Source organism: Bactrocera latifrons, unplaced genomic scaffold (genome assembly GCF_001853355.1).
Source record: "Bactrocera latifrons isolate USDA-ARS-PBARC rearing strain unplaced genomic scaffold, ASM185335v1 scaffold_125, whole genome shotgun sequence".
NCBI lineage: Eukaryota > Metazoa > Arthropoda > Insecta > Diptera > Tephritidae > Bactrocera > Bactrocera latifrons.
This window is the reverse complement of record NW_017534686.1, coordinates 151,529-166,530: the sequence shown is the minus strand read 5'-3', so window position 1 is coordinate 166,530 and position 15,002 is coordinate 151,529. Positions and strand designations below refer to the sequence as shown.

Sequence of the window (15,002 nt, the reverse complement as noted above, 5' to 3'; positions counted from 1 at the left end):
GTAAGATTTCAAAAAACAAAAAAATGCTTCCATAGCGCAATAAATGTTCTCTTCAAATAGGAACTAGATATCTTCAAAATTCTTCCTTTGAGAGCGAAAACCATTTTGGAAACCACCATTCTGAGAATAACGCGTTTAAGGATTGGAGTCGCTATGTTCCACCACCGTGATCCAGTTGTTAGATTTGATCTTCTTCTGAACCTTCGAAGCTACAATGAACCTTAAGTTGATAAGCGTACCTTGTAGAGGTAAAGACTTTAAAGATTTTAAAATTTGCACGAATATTCTTTATAATGTAGACCAGAATATAAGTTGTTACAGAAAGAGATGATGAAACTCCTTTTATGCCTCAACTAGCCTACACTGTATTGCTAGGTTACAAGATTGAACTTTCAAGATATATATGGTAAAGAAACGATCGTAGGGCTCATTTAACTGATAAACCATAATGATTTCTTCGAAAATTTAACGGAATAGAATGGCTCCAGTATATCTGGACCACAAGACATGGAACGGACAAACTTTTGTTAACTGAATAATATCAATAAATTCAGTGATCAATTAGGCACCTTGGTTATGAGATTTGACTATATCGGACTACGTTTTAACGGAGTACGTCAAGGTAAAAGTTGCTGAGCTTGAGCCTGAAGTGAAGAGTTGAAAACTCTATATGGATGGTGGGTTAAAGTAGACGAAGTGGTGCAAAATTTTAGCGAGGGAATGATCTTTCGAAGACACAGTACACACACACAAAGATGTTGGCCATATGATCAAGATTATTGTTAAACACCGAGTTAAATAAAATTTTTAACTAAGGCAACCAAAATATCGGCATTTCTTTAATACGACTGTTTCATTTCAAACAAATTTCATACACCTAAGTCGGCACCCTTTAAGTTTACCCACACATACTTATATATGTTCATGCATATTCAAATTTTTCTTTATGCGTTTTCATTCATGTTTTTTATATCAATGTCTGTATGTGTGTATTTTTGTATGCGTGCTGCCTCATTCACACCTAAGGACACCACAGAAGACACTCGCAATCGCCATTCATTGAACGAACATTTATTTATTGGATTTAATAAAAATTTATATTGACATCATTTAAAAGCATATTTTACCCAATTGATTAATTTGATTGCCCGGCATTTTGCATGCGCAATGGCAGCACCATTTAGCGGACAGACCGGCAAAAGCCAAGCAGCCAAGCAGCCAATGGACCAGCGAGCAATTCGAGCAGACGAGCAAAGCGATGGGCGCCGTTGGAATCGGGAGGAATTTTGCCAAAAGAAATTGTCATTGATTTTTGTTTGGTGCAATATCAGCACTGGTGGGGAGTATGATAGAGGCTTTAAAAAAAATATAAAATAATAGAAATGCTAGTAAGAAGAGGAAAACAAAGCAATAATTTGCTTTAAAGATTTTGAGTGCCCAAATTGGTGTGGGCTGTTGTTAGAGGGCGAGCAAGGTCTGCTATTTTTTTTTTTTTTTAATTTATTATTTAATTATTTTATGTACATTTTTATGTAGGTAGCTTGTAGCAACACAAGTATGCTTGTATTTTATTATGATTTTCCGGTAGTTTTGTGACGTTTGTTGTCATGCGTATGTCCAATTAATGGCTGCGATTAAATTCAATTTACTTTAATTGGTATCGAAAAAGGCAAAATACAAAAGAAATTAATAGTATACGCACGCATACACCTACACATACGCAAACACATACACACACACAACCGCTAGTGTGTGGCCGCCGAAAATTATAATATTTCAACGCCAGCGGATGTTTAACCAAACCCTAAATGCAGCAGAARAGGCGAAATGTTAAAACAAAAACAAAAAAACAATGAAATAAAATGAAATAATCGGTAAATGAAATTTGCTGCCCAAAGAGCGATCAATAATGTTAATGAAGCGTGAAATGTTAAGGCTCTCCCTGTGCCATTAAAAAACTTTATAACAGTAAAACAATAACAAAAGGCGAGTATGATACAGTGGGTGGCAAACGAAATAGTACGAGGTAGACGTGAAACTTGTAGGGCGCCGCTAAAAGCAATTGGAAGCGAAAAAAAATTAAAGCAACTTAAATCGGGTTATAGAATTCGTATAAGTTATTCGAGACTCGACAGTATTGTTTTATCATAAACAACAGTTCGTCATCAAGTTGTCAAGAATAAAGGTATTTAAAGGTTTCATTACTGAATGAGGCATTTCACTTATAGTAACGGGTTTTTCATTAGGGACGCTACAAAAGTAGACTGATAGGGATATCAAACGACGCCATATTTTTCCCCGCTCATTTGATCATGGTAAGATATTCAATTCAACAACGAGTCGAAATTATTAAAATTTACTGCCGAAATTCGGAGTCAGTGGCTTCAACTTTAAGAACGCTACGGCCAATTTATGGTCGTTAAAAATCATCCTGGCAGATCAACAAGTGAGCGTTTAGTCAAAAAATTTGAGTCCAAAGACTCAGTACAAAATGTTTCCGTGCCAGTGAGACAAAGAAGTGCCCATAGTGTCGAGAACATTGTTGCCGCTTGCACATCAATTGAGGAAGACCCAAATCAATCACTCACACGTCGTTTCTCAAGCGAATTTTGCGAAAAGATCTTGGCCTAGTACATACTTAMAATATCAAATTGACGCTGAGAACTGAAGCAACAACTTGAAAATGATTCGGATTTTCAACGAAAAATTATCTTCAGCGCTGGCGCACATTTCTGGCTGAATGGCTTCGTTAATAAGCAAAATAAGCGTTATTAGTCAGGCAGCAATCCACACGTACTCCATGAACATTGCATCCCAAAAAGTTCCTATTTAATGATGTTTATCGGCCGGCGGCGTCATTGGGCCGTGCTTTTTCCGTGATAATCGAGACTGTCACGTAACTGTCATCATATTAAATACTCGTATTAAAATGGAGAGTCAAAAGGCTTCAATGGGTAGAGGTTATGTTAGGTTAGTCTGGTAGCCTAATAAGTCATACATACACAAGTTTTGGTCCTATGCGTGATCCGTTCAGTTGCGARGTTCGTAGCCGCGATATCAATACCGATTCTAGTTATTCATATCGGAGGGCCTCAGATGATTAAAGCGTACCCTTGCCAATGTGGAACTAGTACACAAGAGATCCTMCGTTGTTTCCCTGGTGCCCTGCTCAAGGCATTTTTTGCAGTCTTCTCGATCTCTCAGCCCTATTCAGCAGGCGTGTTCTGTCACCAGACTTTGACAAGTGAGTATTCCGATCATGTTCCTACAGTGCCTTATGTCTAGTGACAAGAAGAATTTTGTGTACTTCCGAACTACCGTTTTACACTTGAATTTTGGAGTTTTGCAACMAGATGGCTCTTTCCAAAGTGTTTTAATTTTCCTTACCAAGCTGCTGTCCAGATCGTATAGACGGGCTTTCMATGTTCCATTGTTGATAACGTTTTCAGGTTTCAGTCGTCAATGGATAGAACCACCAACAAGTTTTTAGATCGAATATCGATCTATTTGAATGAAAAACTATACATACATAATCGATTTATATGAAAAATTGATCCGACCTGTTTTTAAAAAGATACTAACTGTATGAAAAGCTTTATTTAGGACTGCCACGTGTTCGAAAATAGCTTGCAAGATTTTTTTTAAGCTTTATCAAAAATGAGCATAGAAAGACTTTTTATATCGATTATGGCATCATAAACATTATTAGAATACSCTTGAGTAAAATCTTGCGCTTGGTTATAAATTCATGCGACATGAGAAAGTGTATTGCTTAATCTACGACGGATGAAAGCCGAAACCCAAATTCGGAAAATCATAAATAAACAAAATGAAATATATTATTTGGACAATATCAATCAACGGCGAGACGAACAGAAATTAAAAACCACTAACCAGAAGGCGGCCAGCAGACGGGTGTAGGCGTAGGTGTAGGCGTTGGTTAAACTTGGCTTACTGTCGTTAGAGAGGAAAAAGATAATTTTTTAGACAATTAAAAGAATGACAATGCCACATAAAACAATTGGAGCGCATTGAATGTGAGGGCACACTTCCGCTTAGGGCACATTTGGTACTGCCAATGTCTAGCTTACTATCTAACAGTCTACAAAGCTYTTTATTTGGTTCACTGGCTCAGCGACGCTTCGGCTGAAATGGCCTACTGCCACTGCTGTTGAGCTAAATATTTATATGCCAATCGCTTTGAACACATAATGTGCACCTTTACGTGGCGGCGGGTTGAGGTGTCTGCAACCGGCTGTGCCGAACCATATCGATCGGATGTGGCGAAGCCAATCAAATCAATCACTCAAATAGTCATACAAATGGAAAACTTATGACAAAAATATATAGTATACGTATTTAGAATGGCGTTGTCAGTGAAGCAGGGCTGAATTGAAGAAATCATTGAAATCTTAGTGGCCCAATATGGGTAAGACTTCTTAAATTCCAACACAGCAACAGTAGTACGCGCGTTTTACAAACAGAAACATGCATAAATATGTATACGAGTATTTGTACAGTTGCTGAAATAAGTATTCGGAAGAGCTTGTAAAATGTTAGCCGATACATTTTTAGAAAGAAAGCTTTTTCCAGAAAACAACTTTATAAGACTACTTGTGCTCTAATGATATGTGCTTAGTAYAAAGAGGAAGCGAGGCTTTCCAAAAGTCTCGATGCGGTGTTTTTTTATAAAAATCCCTGAAGAACCCYAGGTTCAATAGTGTAGCTGATGTCTAACTTCGCAGATAAAGTAAGATCTATAATAAAGAGATAGCTTCCTAATYGGCTAAGCGTGAGATAGGTTTGTAAAAAAATCAATCCAATCAATTTTATCCCCTTCGAGAAAAGAAATATTTACAAAAGTTGCAAATTAAATAAAAGACTGACTCAATATACCAAATTTTGGGAGTTSAAAAACCTTTTTCCCTATAAGACTTACTACGAACCAATAAAATGTGTTTGAGAAGTTTCACTTTCAGGCTTTTGGGTGCTGTAGAGAGGTTTTTTGTTCTAAACAGTATTGAAAAATCTATTCAGTGGTATCTCTAAATGAAGATTCGGGTAACATTTTAGGAAAATTCTTGCCTCAATCGCAGTTTTTCGGGTCCACGAAATAAATCATATAACAAAAAATATTCGGTAATACCTCTGGAAGGCTTTACCTCTTTTGGGAAGTAAATAATTGAGAGTCCTTGACTCATTCGCAAATTTCGTCTGTATCTGAGATTCCAGATGTGTGGACTTGATCTACTTCGGATGTTTCGAAGCTAAAAAGAACCTAAACTTGATAATGATAATATTGCCCTCAAAAGACTGCACAATGTTAAAATATGCGGGAATATTGTCTGTATTGGAGTCCGGATAGTAGAGAACTGCTATAGGACAGTAACTGCCGGGTCTTTTATACATTAACTAACCTACACTGATTTTGCTTAAGGCACACTGATGTGAAAAAACTACGCAATTTTGGGGAAGATACCTACATTTGTGATAGAAATTGTGCAGCCCACTGTATTTGTCACTAATCTTAGTACCGGCTAAAGCCTTATTATTAGTGCTGGAAATCGTTAGTCTGGGCGTTTACGTAGCCTAGCTTGGGCCGCACACATAGTTAAAAATAACGCGCTTGAATGAGTGAGCGGTGGCGACACATTGCCTCTTGGATTAGGCAACACTGGCAATGAGTAACAAATACAAATATTCTTTGTCGTCGTCTCTGCTATTGCTATAATATAGCGCTTGCGGTTGGCTGTCGCCGCCGTTTGCCGATTTTGTCGTTTTCAACTCCTTAATAGGAAGTTTCATGGCATACATGTTTGACGTACACGAGCAATGGATTCTCACGATTGCTTGCCACACACAACCGCCGACTCCAGCTTTAGCTCCAGCGCCACCAACTAGTTACAACAATTTCGTATATATTATAAACAATTAATACAATAAAATAAATAAACATTTTTTAATGCGCAAATGCCGTTTGGCAGCAACAAAAACAATAATCAAAGCAACAACAAAGCCAGTTCTCGACGAAAACGAAACGACACGAGATAAATGTGTTTTCATTGGATTTTTCCTTATTTAAGATTTGTTGTAGGTGAGTGTACAACCACCAACAAYAGCGACAATCACTTCCAATTGCTTGCCAATTCAGATTTCCTTTTGTCGAAGACGTCGTTGACAACATCCTTGACTTAGTTTCGTGCGCGTGCGCAATRAAACTGTAATGACACAGTGAAGCTGACGCGCAGTTCCGAATGCATATGGAATTTAATATGTCGCGAAGACATTACAAAGTGACTAGAGAATAAGAGCTTTGAGAAAGACTGCACTTTATTAAATAATTTGTGGTTATTTGCTCTATAACCCKTTAGGGGCGTATTARCTTGGAAACTCGAAGTGRTACCTTCTTCCTTTTASAATTTGGAATCTGTRTGYAAATGTTAATCCARTCKTCGTATTATTTAAGTGCTTTTCAWAKCTTRTMAYCRATGAACMTTTTTTGAAGTAACACCGAGTACATAAATTCATTAAAARACGCTCGACAGACTTTTGGCCCATTCCATTCCTTCGACAAGACAAATTTTAATTCCAATAAACAGGAATGCTTTTCCACATAAACTTTCTTYAGCTTAACAGCCCCATTACTACCACAAGTGTTTGGTTAGATCAGCCATTGATCCAACTAATACACATMTTTTTAACTCATCTCACCATTCAAGCATACTCTTGGCAAATCTAGAYCTACCGGTCCGAAGTGATGCCAGATGTAGGCTCCAATGCCTCTGTGAAGCCCACTTGCCTGCATCTTCTGTATTTATCACCGTTATCTATGTCCATCCGACTCGGAGAGTAGACTGTAACCTGTATTTAGGCCAACAACCAACCTGCAATCCTTTCGAGACCATGTGTGTAAAAATCATGCGTTTCTTAGGAGATCTTGCACATGATCTTGACGAGCCTGCATGTTCTTAAAACATTTCTTCTCACCCCAATCCACCTGTCAAAATTTTATTGTGTATCGTTTTAAGTGCCTTCCTTATTGCCTATGCTGGTTCGGCAAATAGATGGATGACACTCTAAGCAATCTGATTACCCATGCCTTTTCCCGGCATTCTTTTGTGGCCCGGAACCCAGTATATAAGTAACCGTTTTCCGACTATAGCTAAGAGGGCTCTGAAAGCATATAATTTTTATCCTAAATCAGCAATGATTATCCCAACGTAAAAGATTTTGAAGTAAATTTTTGACAATGTTAAGACCTCCTAACTTTCTAAAGTTAAGTACCTAAGGAGTAGATAACACACTAAAAAAAGAAGGTGTGACGATTTTAAGTACGAAGATCTTTACAGGTCTATTATGATGTGCAGAGCTCTGGTATCTCCCGTCGGATTGATGCCATGACATTTGGCATTGGACCGCCTATTGACTTAAAATTGTACCGTAAAGGAAAGCTAAAACTCTTAACATCTCTTTAAAAATTCTAAACATATCTTGGTAGATGATCTTGGCTTTGACATGTCGCCATCAGACTAAAATTTATGGATCTTAACTATTTGCAAAAATAACGTCGAGAGAGCCAAGTTTATAAAAAAAATGTAATAAACGATAGAAACTATAAAGCAAATAAATATATAACAAATTCGTATTTTGTACCACCAATTACACTGTCTACAATTACTTCATGTACGTTTCATTTCAGATCTCCCCCACAAATTCATCAGTGCCAAATCCACAATGCACGATTATACGCCMTTACTAGATGGCAGCCAGCGCGCTGTGGACGATGGTAAATGCAGTAAAACGGGTAGCCGCAAGGAGAAATATGCGCTACGTGAGCGCCAAAAGCGGCGGCTTGGTTTGGCGAGTGTGGTCGAAATACCGAAACGTTCAAACYACAGAGGTAAGCTATGAACTGAAGAATACACCGACGCGCACATAGCTCTTCGGAAATGCTAAATCTCTATATTTGTACATTGCAGATGATATGGAAACGGCCACAGGACAAAAGCGTACAGCAAGCAGCACAGCTTCCAAATCGAAAGCGCCGCCGCTCAGCAAATATCGACGGAAAACCGCTAATGCGCGCGAACGCACACGCATGCGTGAAATCAATACCGCATTCGAGAATTTGCGGCAYTGTGTGCCGCCGAGCATAGCAGTCGAAGAGTCGGGACCRACCAATGAGAAACTAACGAAAATCACAACATTGCGTTTAGCCATGAAATATATCGGTTTGCTGACGGACGTGCTGCATAATCCCGACTTTAAAGGTGAATTGCCGTTAGACTTTTTATGTGCCAGTGAGGAGCCAGTGATATATCAGCCCACAACCGTGATGCCCACTATGAAAATGGAGCCCGAAATTGCTATTACAGCRTCAAAGAGCAACAAGGCAGCAAATAAGACGGCAGCAGCGCACAAAACGAAAACTGCGGCGCTGCCGAAGGCGCCAAAACGTTTGGGCAAGCGTAAAAAGAAGGATGTGAAATCCGCACCGGCCACACAGCCCAGTAAACGTAATACAAAGTCGACGCAGTGTCGTATACCAACGCAATCAARCAACACATCCTCGTCCATCTCCTCCTCATCGTTTGTTACCTGTAGTGGCGATTCGCTCTCGTCACACTCATCGAGCTTCCTCGATAACATAACCAGTCCGAATTATTCCAGTAGTTTTGTGCCTGCTATGTCCGAACTTAATAGTCTAACGCTCGAGTCGGATGGCGAGTCGCTACATCTTTCAGATCCGTGTAACAGTCCTTTGCAAGATAAATACGACAGACTCTTTGGCACTGGCGCTTTGAACACCCGCACGTCGGCGGAACAAACAATTTTAGGTGATATCGATACGCCGCTAGAGTTGAGCTTACAATTCCTTGGCACAACACCTAGTTCACTGGAYTTCTCTATGGAGCAGCCACCGACGACATGCATTAGTCCGCTTGTGGCTTTAGATTCATTCAATCCATTTAGCGATTTTCTGCATGAATATCCGGAACAGGCATCATTAGACTTATTTCTGACATAACACAACCGAGTTCGGTGTAAACTATACCTTCACTTTTACTAGTATCTAACTTAGTTTGAATTTGCTTTTATTGCTCGTGTGAGCTTTATCACTATCATTTCACGTGGCCATCACTAGTATTTCACATTATTTCTCTTACGTTTTAATTTAATACTCGTTACTTATGTTAATTAAATAAAGATATATAAATATATATGTATATGATGCATTTAATCGAACTGTACTGAGGGAGTGCGTGTTAAACTTACATACTTACTCGAATAACAAATGATCTGTAATAATGCATTACTCTTACGTCCCTATTTTATGGAGTTGACTGTATTTTTTAACTATTTTTTTTATATTTTTTTATGCTTTGTATGAAATTAAGCTAACACTTTGAGATTGTTTTTGTATAGTTAGGAACAAGTTTTTTATTGTAAACATTTTACTATGAAAATATTTATTTTTTTATTATTAACAAAATATTCCCAATAATTGTTGATTTTTTATTAATTATATATACACAATATATTAAAGCAGACAAAAACTGTCGCAATGTTTTAACACAGATACTAAGGTTTCAATAACAAATAAATAAATGCAACAAAAAGACAACAACAAAAAGTTTGTGGACTTTTCATTAGTAAAGAGTGATACATTGCAAGGCGTGATACCTTTTTAAAAAAGAAATACATAAACTTCAAATTTAATGTGGAATGTTCATTGGAAGGAACATTCTTTGGAAATTATTATTTTTTTTTTTAGATTATCTCTTTCAAATGTTGGCAGCGGCTACGTCTAAGATGATCCATCCGTTGTGTCCAATTTTTGATGACTCCTTTGAGCATTTCGTCTGGTACGCMTTGATGCATTGCACCAAGACCTGAATCGAAGAGAGATTGCCGCGTGGACTTTAGACTTTACATATCTCCACAGGAAAGGTCTAGTTTAGGGTTAAGATACATTCGAATGCGACTTTCTCAGCAAAATTTGCAGCGTTTCAAAAAGGATAAAGTGGATTTTGTACATATTCATCACTATGGGTGAGACTTGGGTCTATTACCATAATCGTGATTTAAAACAGAGGCTAAAGAGTGGTGTGAACCTGGTTGTTCAAATTCGAAACGAGTTCCTGTCCGGAAATCGGCCAAGAAGGTTATGGCATCAGTCTTTTTGGGATGCGAGAGGAATTATGTTTTTGGATTACTTGCAAACTGGTAAAACAATTCATTCTGAATATTATTGCAACCTTTTGGACTAGGTGAAGGAAAAATTTCGTGAAAAAATACCCGGATTGCAGAAGAAAAAAATCCCTTTTCATCAGGACAATGCTCCGTGTCACAAGAGTATTTTGACAATGGCTTAAATCCATGAATTAAAGTTCGAATTGTTTAAGCATCCACCGTATTCAAAAAAAATTTGGCACCCAGTGACTTCCCTTAGTTTCCAGAACTCAAAACATGTATGCGTGGCAAGCGTTTTTCATCAAATGAAGAGGTTATAACGGCTATTGAATGCAAGGTTTTTCAAATATAATGCTTACAAGAAGGGTKTGAGCAATAATAGACATGTGTATCACATCATCACATAACATATAATGAATATACATAATATACATAATACAAACAGTATCATAATTGATAGAGWRATAATAAAATKTAATAAATAACCGTTTGTGACCGACTTACCTGTACTTGTTGTAAATTTAGCTCTTCTGGTTGTTGCTAAACTCACAGCATTTCCACAGTTGCATATCATTAAATCTTTGCGCACGAAGACGATTTTATATGGCGATATATTTACCAATAAACGCAGATATAATATTATTGATTTTAATGATTTTTGAAGTAACTGAATTTAAAACCACTGAGAATCATTAGCTTCTTACACGAAAGGCCTCCCACGCACGAAGGACTATACATTTTTTACCTATTTACAATTTAAAATTTAGCAAACAATTCTTCCTGACATTCATCGAAATTCATTATAATCACTGCTTAACGCACAAARACTGAGTAACTATTTACAAAAACACACATTTTCAGTGTTTTAATTATGTTACTTTTTACTTTTTGTTAATTTCAATACATTACAATAAGCRAATTTACATCTGCTACACATTACACAAATAATTTTCAAAGCCCCGGGGCACAAAGTCACTCAGTTTAGTCTTCCAAATTACAGGTATCCAATTTATATTAGGGAAAACACTAACGCGCGACAGATTTTGAATGAAATCAATACAATTCAATATTATTTTCCTATTGAAGTCATCTCATAGCAGTTCTGTTCATCACCATATATACATACACCAGATACGTAAGTACATTCTAGATCGCGACTCTCTCTAAAAATATTGCAGATGAACGCTGATGAAATACATAGCCGGCACCAATGTTTTATTGGCTACAACTGGTCTTAATGCAGATAAGCTTAATTGCAAATGTTGAATAACATGTTCAGTTCCCTTTATAATGCACAGCATCCAGCATCCAACATCCGGAAAGAGTTTTAAATGTTTGGTTGAAAGRTTATCGAGTGGCTTCCTCAACCGAAACCGAACGTGAATTTAGTCAACATTTATAACGCAAAACATTATTGTTGCTTTTATGTTTTAGCAACACATTATTTTTCACTATATTCAACAAAAAAAGCTCTCAATATAGTTCAAAACCAATTTAATTGCACATTTTCACTCGCGATAAAATTTGAAAGACTTTTAGCAGCCGGTTCTGACAGGAAACGGCATATTTGGCGCATAGCTACAGGGCTGCATGTAAAACTAAAAAATTCTGCTCAAATATTTTTGGAATATTTTTTTTTTTTATTTAAAAGAAATTATTTTGAAGTTAAATTAGGCAAATGCAAAAGATTTYATTCATTTTCTTAAAATATAAACTTATGATTTACCATTGACAACGAAATTTATTAAACCTTTATTTTGTTTTTGTTGAAACTTTTCTTATATTCACTACAGCAGTGGCAACACAATATTTTGTTTACCGCGTCACAAAACCGGCAACGCTGCGCTCATCAGCTGTTTTGATGTTTTACACAATGCGGTTGCATGATAAAAAAATTGYAAATTGTTTGACATTAAGTGAATGATATTAAGCCGTAAGTTGCAAGTGAAATTWGTGCTCCAATATATGCTTAATACAGTCATAATGGATATCGACAATACTCTACTGCTGCCGAATAGCGAGCACAAATCTGACATAAAGACTCCATTTCTAATTGGTGTGGCTGGTGGAACTGCCAGTGGAAAAGTGAGTATAGCTAAGGAGCTGTTGCTGTTGCAAAGGGGCTACTCAGGGATAAACCCAGGCAAATCTCCTGGGTCCTCCAATTTCCAGTTATATGAAAGTGCTCTTAAAGTRTTGTGAAATAAATGACTTAAATATAATATTGGTTGTAAAAAAAGTCTTACGGTATTTTCGCTAGTTGACGCCATAGATATCTATCGTCGCATCCGGTCATGCTATACCTTTTTGGAAAGCTCATTTCACGCGCTAACGCCTATTTGATTGATTGTCGTTTCTTTTAAGTGGTCGTGAGTTATAGCTTCGCAAACATGGAGCAAAATACGGYATATTTTACAGTACTACWACGATAAAGGCAAAAMTKYRTCTCAAGYMGCCAATAAAATTTGTGCAGTTTATGGACCCGATACAGTTTCCATTTCCACCGCACAAYGATGGTTTCAACGTTTTCGTTCTGGTGTAAAGGTGGTCGAACAGGCTCCGGAAGGCCTGTCGTCGAAAGTTGCGATAAAATCAAGAGCTGGGCAAGGGTCACAAAAAAAATTTTATGAACAATTGAAAATTCAATAAAAATACCGCAAGACTTTTTTGACAACCAATATATGAATGTGATATGCGGCAGAAAAAATTAAAGGAAATTTCTAGGAAGCAGCATTGTTGCAAGCATTTAGGGTTTGCAAATTTGTTTATTTTAAATCTTATATTACAATCCAAAAATTTTGGCGCATTCTGTTGAAATTAAATGTTTATATTTTAATTGTTTACTTGCAGTCGACAGTATGCAAAAAAATCATGATACAACTAGGGCAAGCCGACATGGAACAAGCACAACGACAAGTAAAGTATTTATACAATCATACGTTGTTTCTAATTTATGTTATTTTAATAATTTTTTTTACATGGTTTTGTTTACGTAGGTTGTGTCCATAAGTCAAGACAGCTTCTATCGTGAGCTAACGCCCGCTGAGAAAGCCAAAGCGAAGAAGGGCCTATTCAATTTCGATCATCCTGATGCATTCAATGAAAATTTAATGTATGATACGTTGCAGGAAATATTGAAGGGCAGAATAGTGAAAGTGCCCTGCTACGAYTATCGCTCAAATTCGCTGTAAGCTTTTACATTTTTATTGCTCTTTTATTTTAGTATTTATTTCATTTGTCTATTTCACTTATCTGACAGTGATCATGAAAACAAGCTTACCATTTATCCGGCTGATGTGGTATTATTCGAGGGCATACTCGTATTTTAYTTTCCTAAAATACGCGACCTCTTTCACATGAAACTCTTCGTTGATACGGATTCTGATACGCGTTTGGCGCGCAGAGGTAACACTCCTGCCTACATAACTAAAAAATAAAGCTTTTTATAATCTTTAAATAAAATATGCTTTGTGTATACMACTTTGTAGTGCCGCGTGATATCAACGAGCGTGGGCGTGATTTGGACGCAGTGCTGACTCAGTATATGACATTTGTCAAGCCTGCCTTTGAAGAGTTTTGCTCACCGGTAAGTGGTTTCTGGATGCGCGTTCATTGACACGCAAAAATATGTGTACAGTTAATTAATTTTTTTTTTTTTTGTAAATTAATTCCTATCATTCTCATTTTTGTAGACTAAAAAATTCGCAGATGTTATAATACCGCGCGGTGCTGATAACACGGGTAAGTAATGTTTTATATTGTCTGGTTTTGTTGTTGTTGTTTTCGTTTTAAATTATTTTCTTATTTTTGTGACAATTGATAACAGTCATACTATGTACATATACATATATGTACAYATGTAGGTAAATGTAGCATTTAGTTGCGCTTCTTCGGTTGTTACTATGTTACTTTATAAAACGACTAAAAGATTACATAGTTTGTTATTATGCTAATTTTAACCTATTTCTTAAAAGCTTTTATTAATACATATATTGCAAAAACAACATACACACTACAATTTTTTCAGGTCATCAAACAAAAAAAAACAAAAAAAAAAGAAGTAAAAACTAATTTATTTTTAAATTAATTGTTGTTGTTACGTATTATTATTATTTTTTTTAATCTTCTGAAATTGCACCAAGCAAAAAAAAAGCTGTTATTGTAAAAAGAAAAAGAAAAACATGTTTAGTGCTTGATTTCCAGTTTTCCGTTTTTTTGTTACTTGTTATATTTCTTACAGTTGCCATTGATCTCATTGTACATCATATCGGAGAAATTCTTAGACCCGGCGGCAGCACTAACAACCTAAATGCCTACTCGTCAGTGCACACAGCAATAAATAATACAGCTGACGGCATGGTGCGCGAACACTAGAATTAAATAGATAAACAATTAGGCAAACCARAATAAACACAAATACATACATACATGTGTATACCTAATAATAAGATAGGATCAAAACGATTGGCAAATTAATTAGACGAGCAAATATTTACATACCAACACACATTCATGCATACATACAGGCGCACAAGTGCCCATGTGTCGCGTTGTATAAGTTCGAGAGTGTGCTAAGCACACTGTCAGCACCCTTGAAGTTGAAAACTACAAAAAAAAAAAAAGGCCGCACAATATAAAAAAATATTCTGCAAATTAATTAACCACTGCGCTGTCTCTCCTTTTTGTAATTTTTCATAGCATTAAGCATAACAGTAGCTCTTGGCAAAATGTTTGTGAGCGTGTTAATTTCGCAGAAAATTAAACAAAATAAAATTTTGTGAACATTTTCTGACTTGTTTTTTTTTTTT

General features: G+C 36.6%; 2 protein-coding genes across 6 annotated transcripts in view; both read left to right on the top strand.

The window, feature by feature from the left end:
• LOC108978644 (helix-loop-helix protein delilah) overlaps positions 1–9,583 on the top strand; it is a 35,516-nt gene extending 25,933 nt beyond the window's left edge. The window contains exons 2-3 of the mRNA XM_018949021.1: positions 7,700–7,900; positions 7,980–9,583. Of these exons, the coding sequence (XP_018804566.1) occupies positions 7,735–7,900; positions 7,980–9,028 (1,215 nt within the window). The 5' untranslated portion in view covers positions 7,700–7,734 and the 3' untranslated portion in view covers positions 9,029–9,583. The remainder of the gene's footprint in view (positions 1–7,699; positions 7,901–7,979) is intronic.
• Positions 9,584–12,063: 2,480 nt separating this feature from the next.
• LOC108978662 (probable uridine-cytidine kinase) overlaps positions 12,064–15,002 on the top strand; it is a 12,927-nt gene continuing 9,988 nt past the window's right edge. For 4 of the 5 annotated variants that reach the window (XM_018949050.1, XM_018949048.1, XM_018949051.1 and 1 more), the window contains exons 1-6: positions 12,064–12,279; positions 13,045–13,110; positions 13,191–13,381; positions 13,454–13,599; positions 13,683–13,780; positions 13,887–13,935. In XM_018949050.1, coding sequence (XP_018804595.1) covers positions 12,115–12,279; positions 13,045–13,110; positions 13,191–13,381; positions 13,454–13,599; positions 13,683–13,780; positions 13,887–13,935 — 715 coding nt within the window. In that variant the 5' untranslated portion in view covers positions 12,064–12,114. Of the gene's footprint in view, positions 12,280–13,044; positions 13,111–13,190; positions 13,382–13,453; positions 13,600–13,682; positions 13,781–13,886; positions 13,936–14,434; positions 14,981–15,002 lie in introns of those variants that run through there. The other variant, XM_018949052.1, reaches the window with a different exon arrangement.